At 38.4% G+C, this 18159-nt stretch overlaps 1 protein-coding gene across 1 annotated transcript; it reads left to right on the top strand.

Annotated features, from left to right (window-relative positions):
• The first annotated feature begins 13094 nt into the window (after positions 1 to 13094).
• Positions 13095 to 16135, top strand: LOC114820704 (3-isopropylmalate dehydratase large subunit, chloroplastic-like). The gene is made up of 4 exons (XM_029091904.2): positions 13095 to 13294; positions 15206 to 15253; positions 15376 to 15534; positions 15781 to 16135. The coding sequence occupies exons 1-4, from the start codon at positions 13247 to 13249 to the stop codon at positions 15919 to 15921; spliced, it is 396 nt and encodes a 131-aa protein (XP_028947737.2). The 5' UTR covers positions 13095 to 13246; the 3' UTR covers positions 15922 to 16135.
• Positions 16136 to 18159: the final 2024 nt, after the last annotated feature.

Genomic DNA, 18159 nt, shown 5'->3' with positions numbered 1-18159 from the left:
ACAAAACCTTCTTTCATCTTTTTATTTTTATTTTCTTTCTCTTACATCCAAGCCATCCATTTCATTCTTCATTAAATCTGGGCCGTCCATTTTCATAAAAGAAATTCTGGATTTTACTAAAATTATAATTCCTTAAAATCCCAAATTTCAAACGTTAATAACTTTTTCGATATAACTCCAAATCATGAACCGTCAGCGCCCACACGCCCGTAGCGACGAGTACTACGAGGATATGTTAAGAAAACAAATCTTAGATGGCACGACACAACGATTAACCTCGAATAATGTGCGTGCCTCAAAGGGCATTTTTGTAAAATCCTTTATTAAAACTTTAAAAACTCTTAAAATTAGGGACGGGTTATCACAAAATTGACATATTAAATATAACATAAACTTATAATATTTAGTAATATAAGAATATATTATGTTAAATTAATTTGTTTTGCACTCTAATTGTTATTTTAATTTGTTTTTGTTGTTATTTTGATAACTTTGATAACTTTTGGTTGTTATTTACTAGAATGGATTAGATGAACATAATTTTGATAACTTTTTGTTGTTATTTTAATTTGTTTTTACTATAATAGGTATTGAAAATTAAAGATTGCAATCGTGATAGAGTTCGAGGGTTGAAAGATAGAAATTGAAAATTCTAATAGTTATGCCTACATGATAAGGATTGAAAGATTGTAGGCATCTTAGTGTCAACGTAATATTTTGCCCTCGTAAAGTGGTAAAACATGGACAGGAGTTGGTTGACGATAGCTTGAAATTTGGAAGCTTATACAGCTGGAATTAATTTGTTTTCGGACCAAGCAGTTGCAAATGGTGTTGGCCCTGATAAGTTTAGATGTCCTTGCAAAAGATGTTGTAATCGATATACTTTTGTTAGGAACACTGTGTTGAACATCTCATATTGTATGATATGGATAAAGATTATAAAAACGCTTGGTGGCGACATCATGGTGAGAAAAACATTGGAGAGCAAAATGTGGCAATCGGAGAAAAAGAAACAGGAGATGAGGTGGCTGGTATGCATGATTTTCTTAATGATGTATTTGTCCAACCATTAACAGAAGAAGGTGTTGGGCCGTCTACTAAACCCCCTATTGGGGAAAGGCGTCCAAAAGAGGTGGAGACTTTTTTTAGGTTGCTTGAAGAGATAGATCAAGATTTGTGGCCAATATGTAAAGAGTTTAAGAAATTGGAAGCAGTTGTAAGACTGTATCAAATCAAGTGTTTAACAGGAATGCCATACGAGATCTTCACCACTTTACTGGAGTTAATTAAAAGAATGTTGCCTGAAGGAGATTGTTTGACTGAATCCTGTTATAAGGCAAAAAAACTTATAAATGATTTGGGTTTGATGTATGTGAAAATTGATGCATGTCCTAATGATTGCATGATCTATTTGAAAGATACTTCGGAGTTGACCGTGTGCTCGGTTTGTGGTGAATCAAGATATAAAATTACCAACGCAGAGGATAGCTCGAGAAAAAAGATCGCAGCTAAGGTTATGTAGTATTTTCCTTTAAAACCATGATTGCAACAATTTTTTATGTCGAAGCATACGGCTGAACATATGAGGTGGCATGCAACTGAATGTCCTAAGGATGAGTTTATGAGGCATCTTTTAGATTCTCCAGCATGGAAGCATTTGGGTAATTTATATCCGGATTTTGTGTCAAAAATTTGAAATGTCAGATTAGGGTTGGCCAGTGATGAATTTAATCCTTTTGGGAAAATGAGACATGGCCTGTGGTGCTTTCTGTTTACAATTTGTCGCCCTGGATGTGCATGAAACAACCAAATTTGTTGTTGTCTCTATTAATACCAGGACCGCACAGTCCTGGTAAAGAGATTGATGTATACATGTGTCCACTGATTGACGAGTTGAATGAGTTGTGGGAGGTGGGCACTCCCACTTATGATGCATATTCCAACCAAAGTTTTACGATGAAAGCTGATGTCTTATAGATTATAAGTGATTTTTCGGCTTATGGAATGTTGTCAGGATGGAGTACACATGGCTATAAAGCCTGTCCACATTGCATGCATGATGAAGAATCTATTTATTTGCTGGCGAGTCGTAAGATTTGTTATATGGGGCATCGACGCTTTCTTGAAGATAATCATAAGTTTCGAAGGCAAACCATAAATTTTAATGATCGTCGAGAGCATCGTAGTGCACCAAGGCAGTGGACTGGTTTATAGTGTCTCGAAGAACTTTCTAGATTGAGATTTACTTTTGGAAAACCAAACAAAGATGCTTCTGTTGGGCAACGCAGAAAAAGAACTTCGGGCAGTACAAGTAGTAACAGTCAGTAGAAGAAGAAATCTATTTTTATGAACTACCTTATTGGAGGCCTCTGTTGATTAGACACAATCTTGATGTTAAGCATATTGAGAAGAATATATGTGACAGTGTGGTAGGAACATTGCTAGATATAGAAAAGTCTAAAGATGGATTAGCTGCACGTGTAGATCTTGAAGTCTTGAACATAAGACGTATTCAACACCCATGTAGAGAAGGAAATAGAACATTTCTACCTTCAGCATTGTTCATGTTGAAAAGAGAAGAAAAAACTGCGTTTTGCAAAGTGTTGTCTACCATTCGGGTCCCCGATGGATATTCTTCAAATTTATCGCGATGTGTGCACGTGAATGAACGAAAAATACATGGGTTGAAAAGTCACAATTTCCATGTTTTAATGCAGCAGTTACTCCCGCTTGCAATACGCACGGTTTTGCCTAAAGCTGTTACTATGGTATTATTAGAGTTGAGTGTAATTTTCAGACGGTTGTGTAGTAAGAAGGAGTCTGAGGAAAGATTCAAGCAACTGAATTCAAGAATTGCCTTGACATTATGTCAACTTGAAAAAAATATTCCTTCCTGCATTTTTTGATATAATGGTGCACCTTCCAGTTCACTTGGCAGATGAAACAGCTTTTGCAGGGCCTGTTCAATATAGATCGATGTATCCAATTGAACGGTAGTTAATAAATTTTTATAAATTTTTTACAATTGTAGTCATAGCTTTAATTTATAATTATAATAATTTGTGTTTCATTTATAATTGTAGGTATTTGCAAACGTTGAAGTGCTATGTTCGTAATAAGGGTCGTCCTGAAGGTTTTATTGTTGAAGCATATTTGGTGGATGAGTGCTTATCCTTCTGTTCCATGTATCTTAGAGATGTAGAGTATCGTCGCACCCGTAGAGGCCGAAATGAAGATGGTATTGGACGTGGAGTGTCTGGTGGGTTATCAATTTTTGACTCCAAAAGATGTTATATGGGTTCAGGAGAAAATGTGGAGCTCGATCTAAATGTTCTTGATCAGTGCCATAACTACATTCTAAATAATTGTAATGAAGTTAACCCATTTAAAAGGTAAGAACGTTTAATCTTACGTCTTAATGTTTTATTGGTTTTCTTAACTTTGAAAAATTAATTATCTAAATTTGGACATAAATGCCCAGGCAACATGAGGAATTCTTGAAAATGAAACATCGTCAAGAAATGTTAACTATGCGACAAATTCAGGAGCTAAGCAAGAAAGATTTTTCAGAATGGTTGAAGCAACATGTGAGTTGATACAACAATCACATTATTTATTTATATTTTTACATTTTAATTATAACATGATTATAGTTATCAGGTCAACTTTTATCATCATTCTTATATTTAAGGTACAAATTGTGCTTTTCATTTTTTTAATAAATAATAGAAAATTATCCTTGCACTAAAAAAATCTCATTTTACACTTCAAACTTTTTATAATTAGTAAAAAAATTATACTTGTGAAGAGTGTAAAATGAGATTTTTGAAATGTTAATAACCGTTGCCAAATAATACTGTACACTAATCTATGTTTTAAATTTAAAATGTAATAAGTTGCAGGAAACGCATGTTATTTTGCTGCTACGTAAGTTTGGTCGCCTGCTGCATTGTCGCAGATGATCGAGCTCCCGCTCCGGACAACATAAAATAAAGCAACACCAACTACACACGTCCACATGTCATTTCTGCCTCACAGTCACAGCCACTCCAAAACACACGCCACTCAGCCGCCGCTTCCCACAAAGTAGCAAAACCAAAACACAACTCTTCCACTTCTTCGTCGCTTTCTTCTTCTTCTGCAGAGACATCAGAGTTACGCCGCATAAACTTGCATTCTGACACCCATGGCTTGCTCCACCGCTGCTCCGCCGTCCACCTCCTTCATAACTCAAAAGCAACAAGGTCCCCTTTGTTTTTTGGCTCCAACTTTTTTTTTTCCTCCAATTTTTGTTGTTGGGTTTTCACTAAACCATTGCTGAATTTGATTTCAACCTCAGAAGGATCTGAATCTCTCTGCTTTCTCCTTCGCAAAGCCGATTTCCAGTCAGAAATGCAAGAGAAAATCCAAGAAAATTTGCTCCGTCATGGCTCCGCAGCAATCGGAGCACAAGCCCGCCACCACCGGCTCGGTTAGGATGAACTTTTTTTTTCATTGTTTTGTACGATTAGGATTGATGAGAATCTCCATTTGGCGGGTTTTTTGGTTAATTTTCAGGTTAAGAAGGGGATGACGATGACTGAGAAGATATTTGCTCGAGCTTCTGAGAGAACCCAGCTGAGTCCGGGTGAGAATGTTTGGGTTGATGTCGACGTTTTGATGACCCATGACGTCTGCGGCCCCGGTTCATTTGGAATCTTCAAGAAAGAGTTCGGCCAGAACGCAAAGGTACTTCCTTTTCTTTTTTTTGTTTTTCTAAATGCATTACTGTATTAAACACCCAAAAAACTAGCAGTACCATCGGAAGCCATATCTGTGGGTTTGAATAGCTTAGTTTGCTGATCTAGACATGCTTTACAAACCAAAAAGGAAAAGAGGTTGGTATAAATATTTAGTCAGAAGTCATAAGTTCATTAATCAAGTTGTTGACTCTTCTGGCAATGGTAATGATCACATTAGAGAATCTACTTCTATGTGTTGGGTTAGCCAGCTCCGCAAGAAACATTCTGCATGAATGTGTTCCAAATGGTTTCTGCACATCACTGCAAGAGTCGAGGAACATCAGCATCATAGCGAAGCTTGACCGAACCCTACGGTGGATGGCAGAAATGAGTACGTTGTCTTTGTTTTTTGTTGCCATAGTCCACATGCCCGTTTCTGCTGCCAATAAAACATATCAACTTACAGGTCCTCTCTTACTACTTTCTTAGTGAATAACCATAACTAGTCACAGAAATAAAAGAAAGAAGCAATTCATTTGCATTTAACTCATTGCTTATTGACATATTTTCATTTTTTAGCTCACCATTCATCATCTCTGTATGTGTTCATTATTATTGAAAATGTTGGAAGCTAACCAGCTCCTGGAGTCGAGGGGTCGAAGGCAGCAAGGAGCTCCTGAGCAAAGGGTGTTGTCTGCATCGAAGAAGGAAGAAGAAGAAATGAAGGGTTGGCCTCAAACCGGCTAGTTTCGTTTAAATGTGTGAATGATAAATGTACACTCCAGATTAGATCACTTAAATCCCAATGAAGGGCTAGGATTTAATCTGGAGTAGTAAGGTGATTTAGTGTTTTAAATAGTGTCCTTTCACCAACTCTTTTACACAAGTATGGGTAATGGAAATGTACCATATTCTTACACATTTTCCCTACTTAATTATGTATGGTTGCTGCATTTTTTTAGCACAACCTTGAAGTTGAAAACAACACTCCAATATCCTCTCAATTCTCTGCCATTCTACCCCAAGAAACCGATCCAAAATTATAACCAAAAACACCACAAACAAATCAACTTTAACATGGCCTTAGAGCTCAGTTACTGATAAAAAATATTTCTTGGCATAATCTGTGAAAGTTAAGACTTTTGGGAGCACCAACGAAGTGTCCTCAACAACAACAACCAACAAACAATTCTGAAAATGAAGGGATCCAGCAGTAGCAGTGAGCTAAAAGCTCCAGTCTTTGATGGGGAGAATTATGATTTTTGGAGAATAAGAATGACAACCATTTTCAAATCCTATGATCTATGTGATATGGTTCAACACGGGTATGAACTACCTGAGATGGAGATCGATGCTCTAGAGCACTTGGCCTCAAATCCTATGCTCAAAACACTGAAGCAGAATCTAATGGAGGATGTTAGAGCACTTGGAATTATTCAAGGTGCTGTCTCAGACACCATTTTCCCGAGGATAGCAAATGAAGAGACTTCAAAGGGAGCTTGGGAAGTTTTACAGCAAGAGTACAGAGGAGACACTAAAGTTAGAAAGGTAAAACTTCAGTCCCTTAGAAGAGATTTCGAGTATACAAAAATGAAGGAAAATGAGCTGTTAAAAGACTATTTCACTAGGTTGTTTGATGTTGTAAACAAGATGAAAACATATGGTGAGGAACTGCCTAATGAAAGAATTGTTCAAAAACTGTTGATTAGTTTGACTAAACCCTATGATTCAATAGTGAGTGTTATAGAAGAAACCAAAGACACTAAAACTCTCAGTGTGCAAGATGTGATGGCATCCTTAAGAGCTTTTGATCAAAGACTCGAGAGGCATGCTGATTTTACACCTGAGAAAGCATTTCAATCGCTCAATGTTGGATCTGGTAATCAAGCTAGTGCAAGCAATCAGAAACCACAGTGGAAGAGCAAGAATAAGAAATGGGAAGGAAAAGGGTTTCCCAACTCTAGACCTAACCAAGGCAGCAACATTAATGCAAGTCCAAGAACCAAACAACAATGCAAACATTGTGACAAATTTCATCTTGGAGAGTGTTGGTTCAAAGACAAGCCTAGGTGCCACAAATGTAACAGGTTTGGGCATATTATGAAGGACTGCAGATCAAAGAATGTGCAGCAAGTGAACTGTGCAAACCAAGTGGAGGAAGAAGCAAATGTGTTCTGTGCCTTCAGTGCAAAAGTGGAGAAAAACAATGAAGTGTGGTAGATTGATAGTGGCTGCAGTAACCACATGATTGCACATGAGTCATTACTCATTGACATTGACACAAACTTCACTGGAAAAGTGAAAATGGGAGATGGAAACATTATCAAGGCCACTGGAAGAGGAACTCTGGTTATCAACACCAAGAAATGAAGAAGATGCATAAGGGAGGTGATGCTAGTGCTAGGATTGGATGAAAACCTACTTAGTGTGGGTCAAATGATGAAGCATAGGTATTTCCTACTTTTTGGGGGAACTGTGGTTGAGATCTATGATGACAGATTCTTATCAAATTTGGTGACCAAAGTAGAAGTGATAAACAGAAGTTTTCCACTTGTGTTGAAGTACTTAGAAGAAGTGACAAGGAAAGCAAGTGTGACAGGTTCTATAGAACTATGGCATAAGAGGTTTGGTCACTTAAACATGACAAGCCTAGAAAATCTACAAAAGTATGAAATGGTACAAGGGATACCTAAGATGGATCACTGCAATGAAACATGTGAAGGATGTGCATTTGGGAAGTATCACAGGGATCCATTCAAAGTTGGCAAGGCTTAGAGGGCAACAAAGCCACTCGAATTGATTCACACAGATGTGTGTGGACCAATGAAAACAACAAAAATCAGTGGAAACAGGTATTTCCTAACCTTCATTGATGACTACTCACGAATGTGTTGGGTGTATTTCATGAGGTTCAAGTCTGAGGTATTCACAATATTCAAGAAGTTCAAGGCAATAGTGGAATTGCAAAGTGGATACCAAATCAAAAGACTGAGAAGTGATAGGGGAGGTGAGTACACCTCATGTGAGTTCAATGCATTCTGTGAAGATGTGGGGTTAGAGAAGCAACTCACTGTGGCATATTCACCACAACAGAATGAGATTGCAGAAAGGAAGAATAGGACTATAGTTGAAATGGCTAAGTCTATGATGCATGAGAAGAACATGCCTTATACATTATGGGGTGAAGCTGTGAACACCTCAGTGTATCTATTGAATAGGTGCCTTACTAAAGCACTGGACGAGAAGACACCATTCGAAGTGTTCAGTGGAAGGAAGCCTTCTGTGAAGCATCTGAGAGTATTTGGCTCAGTGTGCTACACTTTCATCCCTCACCAACTAAGGCACAAGTTGGAGAAATCAAGTAACAAAGGTGTTTTTGTAGGCTATGGTACCAGTGAGAAAGGGTACAGAGTTTATAATGTGTTGACTCAAAAGATAATCCTATCAAGAGATGTTATCTTTGATGAAGACTCAATGTGGAACTGGGAAACAAAGGTAGAGGAAAAGGATAATGTCTCTCTACAACTTGACCTAAACAAAAGGCAAACAAGGGAGCCTATGGAGACCTCAGTTCAAGAAGAAGTCACAGATAATGGTGACATACAAAGGACTTCACAGCAAGTTACTATGAGTCCACAATCAAGTCAATCACAGATAACAACTCCATGTTCAACTTCAGTGAGATTGAAAAACCTGGATGAGATTTATGCTACATGTAATTACTGTGTAGTAGAACCAGAAACATATGAAGAAGCTGGGAAAGACAAAGCTTGGAAGAAAGCAATGAATGAAGAGCTTGAAATGATAGAGAAGAATGACACTTGGGAACTTGTAAATCGACCAAGTGACAAGCCTGTGATTGGAGTGAAATGGGTGTACAAAACGAAGCTCAACTTAGATGGTTTTGTGCAAAAGAACAAGGCCAGGTTAGTGGCCAAAGGTTACTCACAGAAACCAGGTGTAGACTTCAATGAAACCTCTGCTCTAGTAGCAAGGTTAGACACCATAAGGACCTTGATAGCCCTAGCAGCCAAGAAGGGTTGGAAGTTACATCAATTGGATGTCAAATCTGCATTTCTAAATGGAGTGCTAGAGGATGAGGTGTTTGTAGAACAACCTCAAGGGTTCACAAATCAAGAGTTTCCAGAGAATGTGTACAAGCTAAGGAAGGCTCTCTATGGCCTAAAACAAGCTCCAAGAGCTTGGTACAGTGAGATTGATTCCTATTTCACTGAGAAAGCATTTCAGAAAAGTCCTAGTGAAGCTACACTCTACACCAAGACAGAAAGCAACAAGACACTCATTGTCTCAATCTATGTGGATGATGTTGTTTACACTGGAAATGATGTTGCAATGATTGAAGAGTTCAAGGAAGAGATGATGAAGAGGTATGAAATGACTGATCTAGGCCTCTTGCATCATTTTTTTGGCATTGGGGAAATTCAAGAAGCAAGTAGCATCTTTATTCATCAAAAGAAGTATGATGAAACTTTGCTTGAGAGGTTTGGTTTGAAGGGTTGCAAACCGGTCTCTACACCCCTAATTGCAAATGAGAAGCTTAAGAAGGAGGATGGAAGTGAACCTGCAGATGCTAGTCTCTATAAAAGCATTGTTGGCAGTCTATTGTATCTAACTGCAACAAGGCCGGATCTAATGTTCTCAGCAAGCCTACTTTCTAGGTTTATGCAGAATCCTAGCAAGATACATATGGGCACAGCTAAGAGAGTGCTGAGATATGTGTAAGGAACACTAGATTATGGGATCAAGTATGAAATGGGGAAGTCAACTATTCTAATTGGATTTTGTGACAGTGACTGGGGTGGCAGTGAAGATGATAGCAAAAGCACATCGGGCTACGCTTTCACCTTTGGTTCAGGGTTATTTTCGTGAGCCTCTGTGAAGCAACAAAGTGTTGCACTGTCCCCAGCCGAGGCTGAGTACGTGAGTGCATCAGAAGCAACGGCTCAAGCTATTTGGCTAAGGTTTATACTCAAGGATTTTGGAGAATTACAGGTTGATGCCACACCACTGCTGTGTGACAACACCTCTGCAATTGCCATGACCAAAAACCCAGTTTTTCATCAAAGAACAAAGCACATCAAAAGAAGATATCATTTCATCAGAGAGGCATTGTAGGACAACACAATCAAACTAATTTATTGCAGCACAGAAGATCAGATCGCAGACATATTCACAACAGCACTACCAAAGAAGAGATTCAGTTACCTGAGTGGTTTGCTCGAAATGACTCCTAGAAGCAGTTTAGAAGGGAGTGTTGGAAGCTAACCAGCTCCTGGAGTCGAGGGGTTGAAGGCAGCAAGGAGCTCTTGAGCAAAGGGTGTTGTCTGCATCGAAAAAGGAAGAATAAGAAATGAAGGGTTGGCCTCAAACCGGCTAGTTTTGTTTAAATGTGTGAATGACAAATGTATACTCCAGATTAAATTACTTAAATCCCAATGAAGGGCTAGGATTTAATCTGGAGTAGTAAGGTGATTTAGTGTTTTAAATAGTGTCTTTTCACCAACTCTTTTACACAAGTATGAGTGATGGAAATGTACCATACTCTTACACATTTTCCCTACTTAATGAAGTATGGTTGCTGCATTTTTTTAGCACAACCTTGAAGTTGAAAGCAACACTCCAATATCCTCTCAATTCTTTGCCATTCTACCCCAAGAAACCGATCCAAAATTATAACCAAAAACACCACAAACAAATCAACTTTAACAGAAAAGGTCTATTTTTCATATCTGAGATTTTGTAATCACTGCAGTTTTTGTTGTCATGGGGTAAAATAGTGCTTCATTGTTTTTCTATTGCAGGTTTGGAACCACGAAAAGGTTGTAATCATACCTGACCATTATATATTTACAACTGATGAACGTGCAAACCGTAGTGTGGATATCTTGAGGTATTTGTGCACGGAGCAAAACATCAAGTATTTCTATGATATCAAGGATCTAAGTAATTTCAAGGTGTGGCTTTTAAGTGATATGTTTTCACCATGTTTTAATTGTTTTAATCATCATATATTGAGTTTAGTTGGCAATTTGCCAGGCCAACCCAGGTTATAAGGGCGTATGCCATGTTGCTCTTGCTCAAGAAGGTCATTGCAGGCCAGGGGAGGTACGTTCATTTGAAGAGTTCAATATTATTTTATGGTTTTTTCAGTCCAAAGCAGCAACCAAACACCTGATTTGGTCTTCAGGTTCTGCTGGGTACAGATTCTCATACATGTACTGCTGGAGCTTTTGGACAATTTGCTACTGGAATCGGGAAATCTGATGCAGGATTTGTAGTAGGCACTGGGAATCTTCTGCTCAAGGTTTTTTAGATTTTAAATATGTTTTCATTTCTGCTTTTCTGATCACATATAATTGTCACTCTCTGGCGGAGTTCACGCGAATGGTTTAATTCCACAGATAGTTTAGCTTCCACTAATATAATATTGGTGAATATTGGCCCCTTTCACCCTGTTTAGCTTTCATACTGTGCTTTACACATAAAAAATTTGAGCCATTGTAACACCGTAGTGCTTCAATGGTTTTGGAGTTGTTTCTTACCTTTTCTTTTGTTTTATCTAAATTGTGATGGTAATAATTAGTTTCTAACTTCTTTGTAATAAATGAAGGGTTAATGAACCATTGTCATTGGTATCATGATCTTCCATCAGAAATGTTATATCTACAGACTGATGGAATCATTGATTTTTGGCAGAGTATTCGACTTCAAACATCAAGAACTATGTATTTAGTTGTAGAAAATAGTAGTATTTATGTTGCAATAAGTGATGGGAAAACAATATGAAATGGCTTTGAATAGTAGGTAGTGACAACCAATACGATTTAAATGCTTGTTGCAGTACTTTTCTGCCTTCGTTACTCTTGTTTAAGTGTGATCACGAAGGTGGTGATGGTTTTCGAAAGTGCACTGGCAGGCATGATGAGTTCGTGAAAATTTGGTATTGTGCACATGAAAGGATTTTAGTAAATGGTTGATGTAGATTGATTTATACAGTTTTAGATTGTTGTATATGTCCTGGAAGCAAGTGTTGTGTGAGGTGTTTAGATACATGCCATATGAAACAACTGGCTCTAGTACCATTTGCATGTGACACTCAAGTTTTATTAAGCACAAGTACCACGTCTGCATGCCCAAGTTGAGATGTTTTCATCTTATATTATGTTCTAATATTAGGAAGTGGGGTTTTCATTTGGTTTCCCTTTGATTTTTGAAGCTACGGGTTAGACTTTATAAAAGGCATTAAACTTTACTGTATTATTTGATATTGTTCATTGGGATCATGAAGGCAATATCAAGAAGGGTACATGTTGCAGCCTCTCAATCTGAGGTCTGAATGTCTCAAAACAAATCATTGGACATTGTAAAAACTCAGAAAACAGGAAAGTACTCCATGTAGTGAACCGAAAAGGGAGAATTATGCTTTTTGATAAGCTAAATGTGTTTCTCTTTCCAGTATGAGCTATGAGTGATCGAGGTCGTTGTATCTGTTGATTCACAATTTCTGCAGTACTGCTTTATGTCGTACTTTAATGTTATAATTGTTTGCAGTAATTTCTGTGAATTTTATTGTATTTTCATACTTTTCTGATTTCCTTCTAAAATTGCAGGTGCCACCAACATTGATATTTGTGATGGATGGTGAAATGCCCGACTATTTGCTTGACAAAGATTTGATTCTGTAAGTAAGTTTAACTGTTCTCAAGGCATTTTTTTTTCACTCAGTCTGCATAGCATACAAAGAAGTTAAAATTATAAGAGCTTGACAGATCATATGATTTTATTTGCTTGATATATAACACATCCAGCCTTGTTGTTTCCTTGATAAATGAATTTCATCTGGCAGATTACTGGTGAAATATCTGTTGCTGGTGGAACATATAAAGCTATGGAGTTTGTTGGCAGCACTGTTGAAAGCTTATCTGTAAGTGAATTTTACTGCATGTATGATCATACCATTCATCTTGTTGTATCTGTTAATTACTCTTTCACAAACCTGTGCTGGACAGATGGAAGAATGAATGACATTATGCAACATGGTTATTGAGGCTGGAGGTAAAAATGGTATTGTTCCTGCTGATAGCACTACATTTAATTACCTTGAGGTTAGTGCTACAAATCTTCAAATGTTACGATGGCTCTCTCTCCCTCTCTTTCCCCTCCTCCTTTAGAGTCAGTAAAATAGAGTTGGGAGCACAACATTTTCTTGGTACAGTTACGTTTATTTAATTTTTTTTTCTTTTTTTTTTAGTGGGTGGCTGTCACAAATTTGTTCTTTTTGAATGTCACATACATTTGTGTTGTGTAGCACAGGCTATATGATGTTTAATGTTGAACCGCAGGATAAGACGTCTGTTCCCTATGAACCTGTTTACAGTGATGCTAAAGCAAGGTATGCTACTGATTATCCACATTTTATTAGACCATTTCATGATCCAGTTTATAACGTTTGAACTCTGAAGCATGTATTTTGCTTTCAACGTGGACATGCACTCTAGAATCTTATGTTCCTTTTAGATTTAATAACGTTTTTATGTCATATATTTAAAATAGTATTTCCTATGGTTTTGAGCAAAGAAGAAAATATCGATAATATCGCCGATATTATCGTTTTTTTGAGGGTCCGATATTTTTTTAACTATCCAAATGGTTTTCGTCAAAATATCGCGATATTTTCAAAACTATCGGGATATTTTGGCACTATGCTAATCGGAGAAGAACACCGGAGCAAATTAACCGAATCCCTAAATCCCCAAATTCGAATTCAAAGCAAATTAACTGAATCCCTAAATCCCTAAATTCGAATTAAGTACTAAAATGAAATTACATGCAGAAAATTCGAATTCTGTACAAAAATGAAATTACATGCCGAGAAGAAGAGAAGTAGGAGCCTGGGAACGTCGTCTTCCTCACGAATCCAAGACGGCTGGGACAACGTCGTCCTCCTCACCGACGACTACGATGAGTTCCGGTCCATCGTCCGGTGTCCGCTGCCTCCGCTTCTCTCCAGATCCCAAAACCCGCTCGGGTTTGATGGATCCTCCGCCTCGTGTGGGTGTGGTGTGGCTGTGCTCCGGGAAGGAGAGTTGCAAAAATGGGGGGAGAAGAAACAAGGAGGAATGAGGGAGAAGGTTCGAGGGATTGGGGAAGGGGGAAACACGGGGAAGTGGGGTGTGTGTGTGTCTGTCTCCTCTGGGAAGGAGATATGCAAAAAAGAGATTGGGGGGAGGGGGGAGAACTGGAGAAGAAACAAGGACAGGGAGGGTGTGTGTGTGTGCGTGTGTGTGTGGAATGAGGGAGAAGGATCGAGAGATTGTGTGTGTGTGTGTGTGTGTGTGTGTGTGTGGCACACGGTTTTGTATGAAACCATGGTTTTGTGTGTGTGTGTGTGTATGGTTATGTGTGTGATAATTGGAAGTGACTTTGCTCAGAAGAACCAAATATTCTGTCAGAGAAGAACAAAAATATCTGCTTACTTTATCTTCTTCTCCACGTGAAGACCAAATTCTGTCAGAGAAGAACAAAAAATGCAATGTATAAAGTGTAAAATATTGTACTAATTCATTATATATATATTATTATGGTGTGTTTAGACTTCTTTCATTAATTACTACAGATTTTCTACACTCAAAATGTTTATCAGCTCGCTATATAATCAACTTGATAATGTTAAATCCATTATGCAATGCATTTCCTTCCAATTTTTTGTGATAAACTAATAGATAATTGACTAAATAAACATCCTGCAAAGTTTCAATAAAAATTTCCAAGTTTTTCTTACAATTTCCGTGGTTTCCATGTAATTTTTATCGATATCGATATTATTCCGATATTTCCATCGATATTTCCGTGTTTTCGGACTACCGATATTTCCGATATTACCGATATTTTCTTCCTTGGTTTTGAGGGACTTTTGAAGCATTGATGGTGCATTTGAATTTTGACAATGTTATGTTAGTAGATGAGACATCATTCTATATTCATCTTTTTTAAAATATACAAGTATAACTGTCACATTTAATGTACTATGTGGTCATCATCTTATGTAGTTAGTTTAGGTTGTCACGAACTACCTTATCATCATTTGTAAATCTACAACAGAGGTAAGAGAATTGGATGTTAAGCATATTTAGGATTCGAATACGCATTTCTTTTATATTCCCTTTTATAATATGCATATTCTTTTATTCCTTCTGTTGACTTACTTAAGATGCGTGAGATTTGGCCTTTTGGAATTCATTTGTATTAATGAGAAAGGTCAAAGTTCCCACATTTCTTGTGCCTTTTGGAATTCATTTGCCCTTTTATAATATGCATATTCTTTTATTCCCTTCTTTTATTCATTTATATTCCCTTTTATAATATGCATATGCTATAATGCTGACTTCAATCGACATCTGAATGTTTTTTTGGAAATTCTCTTTTCTTGGTTTAATCTTAAAGATTTAATTCCTTTGCTGCAGGGGAAAAAGGTCAAAGTTCCCACATATCTTGTGCCTGCTACCCAAAAGGTTTGTCAAGCTACAGAATTAAGTACTTCGGTGACAACATCCGTATATATAAATTTATCAAGAAATTTTATGAAAGGCACGATAAATGAAATCTTGTTTATTGTATATTCTGAAATCTGCAGGTTTGGATGGACGTGTATAGTCTTCCAGTTCCAGGGTCTTGTGGCAAGACTTGCTCCCATATATTTGAGGAAGCTGGATGTGACACACCTGCAAGTCCCAATTGCGGTGCTTGCATGGGTGGTCCGAAAGACAGGCATGCACGCTTAAATGAACCTCAGGCGAGTGCATCCTTTCTGCAACACATTCATAAGGATCTAATGTGCTCTCCTGTCTTGGGGCAGCTGGACGTCACGCATTGTTGCATCTCACTCTGTCGTCTTCGATAGAATTGGGACTGACTTCCCTGCCATTGGGGGTTCATAACCAATTTGCAGATAACCTTGTTGCAAGGAGAAATCTTGGTTTTAGTTTCAATTATATTGACAATAAATACTGGTAGATTATTAACCATTTTGTCTTTGCAGGTATGCGTCTCAACAACAAACAGGAACTTCCCAGGCCGAATGGGTCACAAGGAAGACCAGATATACCTCGCTTCCCCCTATACGGCTGCTGCGTCAGCTTTGACTGGTTATGTCACCGACCCGAGAGAGTTTTTGCAGTAGGCAGTTTTATCATTACAATCTGATCAGTGTCTGTCATCTTTATATTCTGCAACTAAATGCTATAGCAGAGATTACGGAATAATGGGTATAACATCCATCGTACAAGGTTTTATGTCTTGTGATTGTCGGGTAGCTGCCATATTGTATGTGTAATCGTTAGAGCATGTTAGAATGTATTTATGAAACGATGGAATAAAGAGGGCGTGGCGGTGAACTTCTCACTCTATGCGGCATATAGTCCGTTCCAACAAAGAACGGAGGTGAGTTATAAGAGCCAGTAACACGATCACAATCAATGGTGAGATGCTACTCAATATTAGTAACTCTCAGAGATTACTCTATGTATAACTAGAGCAAAGCTCTGATACCAATTCAAATTGGTACTAGGCGGAATATCCTGCTAATAAAAATTTAAACTTTGCACAATAGACTATTTAAATGAGCTAGCTAACTAGTTACAAGTTTTTCAATGACAGAAAGTATAGTTGCAAGAACTAAACTTAATTGACTAGTATGTCTAACTAGTCAGAGTCTACCTAGATCTGTCTAACAACAAAAAATCACAAATTGGAACACATTCACATATATGTCCTGTTTGTACCATACTTAACCAATTCCGAAATTACTGAGCACCGGTCAAAGTTATACCTTCAAGGACCCATAAGAGTTTCCCTTTAACTAGGAGGCCAATCACAACGCGACACGTGTCGACATCAGAAGCCAATCATAGCGCGACACATGTCAATATCAGAAGCCAATCACAACACGACACGTGTCAAAGTCAGAATGAAACTAGAAACTCTCTTCTATAAATAGAGATCATTCTCTCACAATATTTCCTAATGTCATTTGTACTAAATCATTCACTAGTACTCACTAAAGGAGAGCTTGAACCTATGTACTTGTGCAAACCCTTCATAATTAATGAGAACTCCTCTACTCCGTGGACGTAGCCAATCTGGGTGAACCACGTACATCTTGTGTTTGCTTCCTTGTCCCTATCCATTTACTTACTTATCCACACTAGTGACCGGAGCAATCTAGCGAAGGTTACAAACTTAACACTTTCTGTTGAACCAAAGTCCTCACTGATTTTGTGCATCAACATTTAGCGCCATCTGTGGGAACGACACTTATTCCCACTATCTTCAGCTTTGTTAAGCTGGTTTCCACCATTTGTACATTCTTTTTTGACCAGGCATCCCTCTCTAACATGGGGAGCGAAGGAAGCCACAACACGCAGAATGACACCCTTCTTGCACTTGGTGCGAGGCAACAAAAGAAGGAAGGAAAGAGGGTTACTCTTCAAGCTAAAGTCGATGAGCTAGAAGCTCAGAATAACAAGATAGCAATGAAGAATGAGGTCCTCCAGGAGCAATATGAGAAGCTCTTTGAGACGCTCCACGAAACTAGGTGTACTCAAACACGCGAGCTCGTTACCCATGTGGACATCAATCATCATCTGGGTGCCCCCTAACACGGGGGGTCGCCTTCATTCGACATGGGTATCCCTGATGAGGAACGAGCTAATCATCAAAACATTGATCAACATGAGACTTCTCTCAACCCAGCTGCTTCGACCCGAAATAGGAGAAGTGGAGAAAGACACCTCCTTACAGAAGGAGTGGAAGGATCGAAAGCCGTCTTTCGCGACTGTCAAGATTTCCTAAAGCAACGTCGAGACAATTTCATCCATGTAAGCTCGAAGATCAATGACCTAAGGGTCTCTAAAAGACTCGGTCCCCTCCCATGTTCCAGGCCGGCTACCAATTTGGGGAAGGGGCAGCAAGTCCTAAAGAAACAAGAAGGTATAAGGGACTCAGAGATGTTCCGACAAACATACCTTGGAAGTCAGTATGGGGAATCCAGGGAAAAATCACATGCTCTTGATCAAACCTTCATACTTCCAAGAGGAGATGGAGATTTACGAAAGAAAGCTCAAGTGGTACATGACTCCACTCAGGACCCTCTTGTCCTACAACTTCTTAAGGAAGTAAACAAGTTGAAGGCCGAACGACAAGCTGAGATACCTGATTGGAACCAACCTAGGCCTGGCCCTCTTACAAGTAGGATCTTCGACACCCTCCTCTAAGCAAAGACAAAGCAGAAGCTTTGCTTGCAACTCTATACTAGAAATGAGGACCCGATTGAACACCTTAACCTTTTTGAGTCTACCATAGCATACCGGATGCATACCAACGAAGAGTGATGTCTTCTCTTCCCCTCTACCCTCTCTGG

The sequence above is a fragment of the Malus domestica genome, chromosome 13 (genome assembly GCF_042453785.1).
Source record: "Malus domestica chromosome 13, GDT2T_hap1".
In the NCBI taxonomy this organism is placed as follows: Eukaryota; Viridiplantae; Streptophyta; class Magnoliopsida; order Rosales; family Rosaceae; genus Malus; species Malus domestica.
The sequence above is the reverse complement of the archived record's forward strand: the minus strand, read 5'-3'. Positions and strand labels throughout refer to the sequence as shown.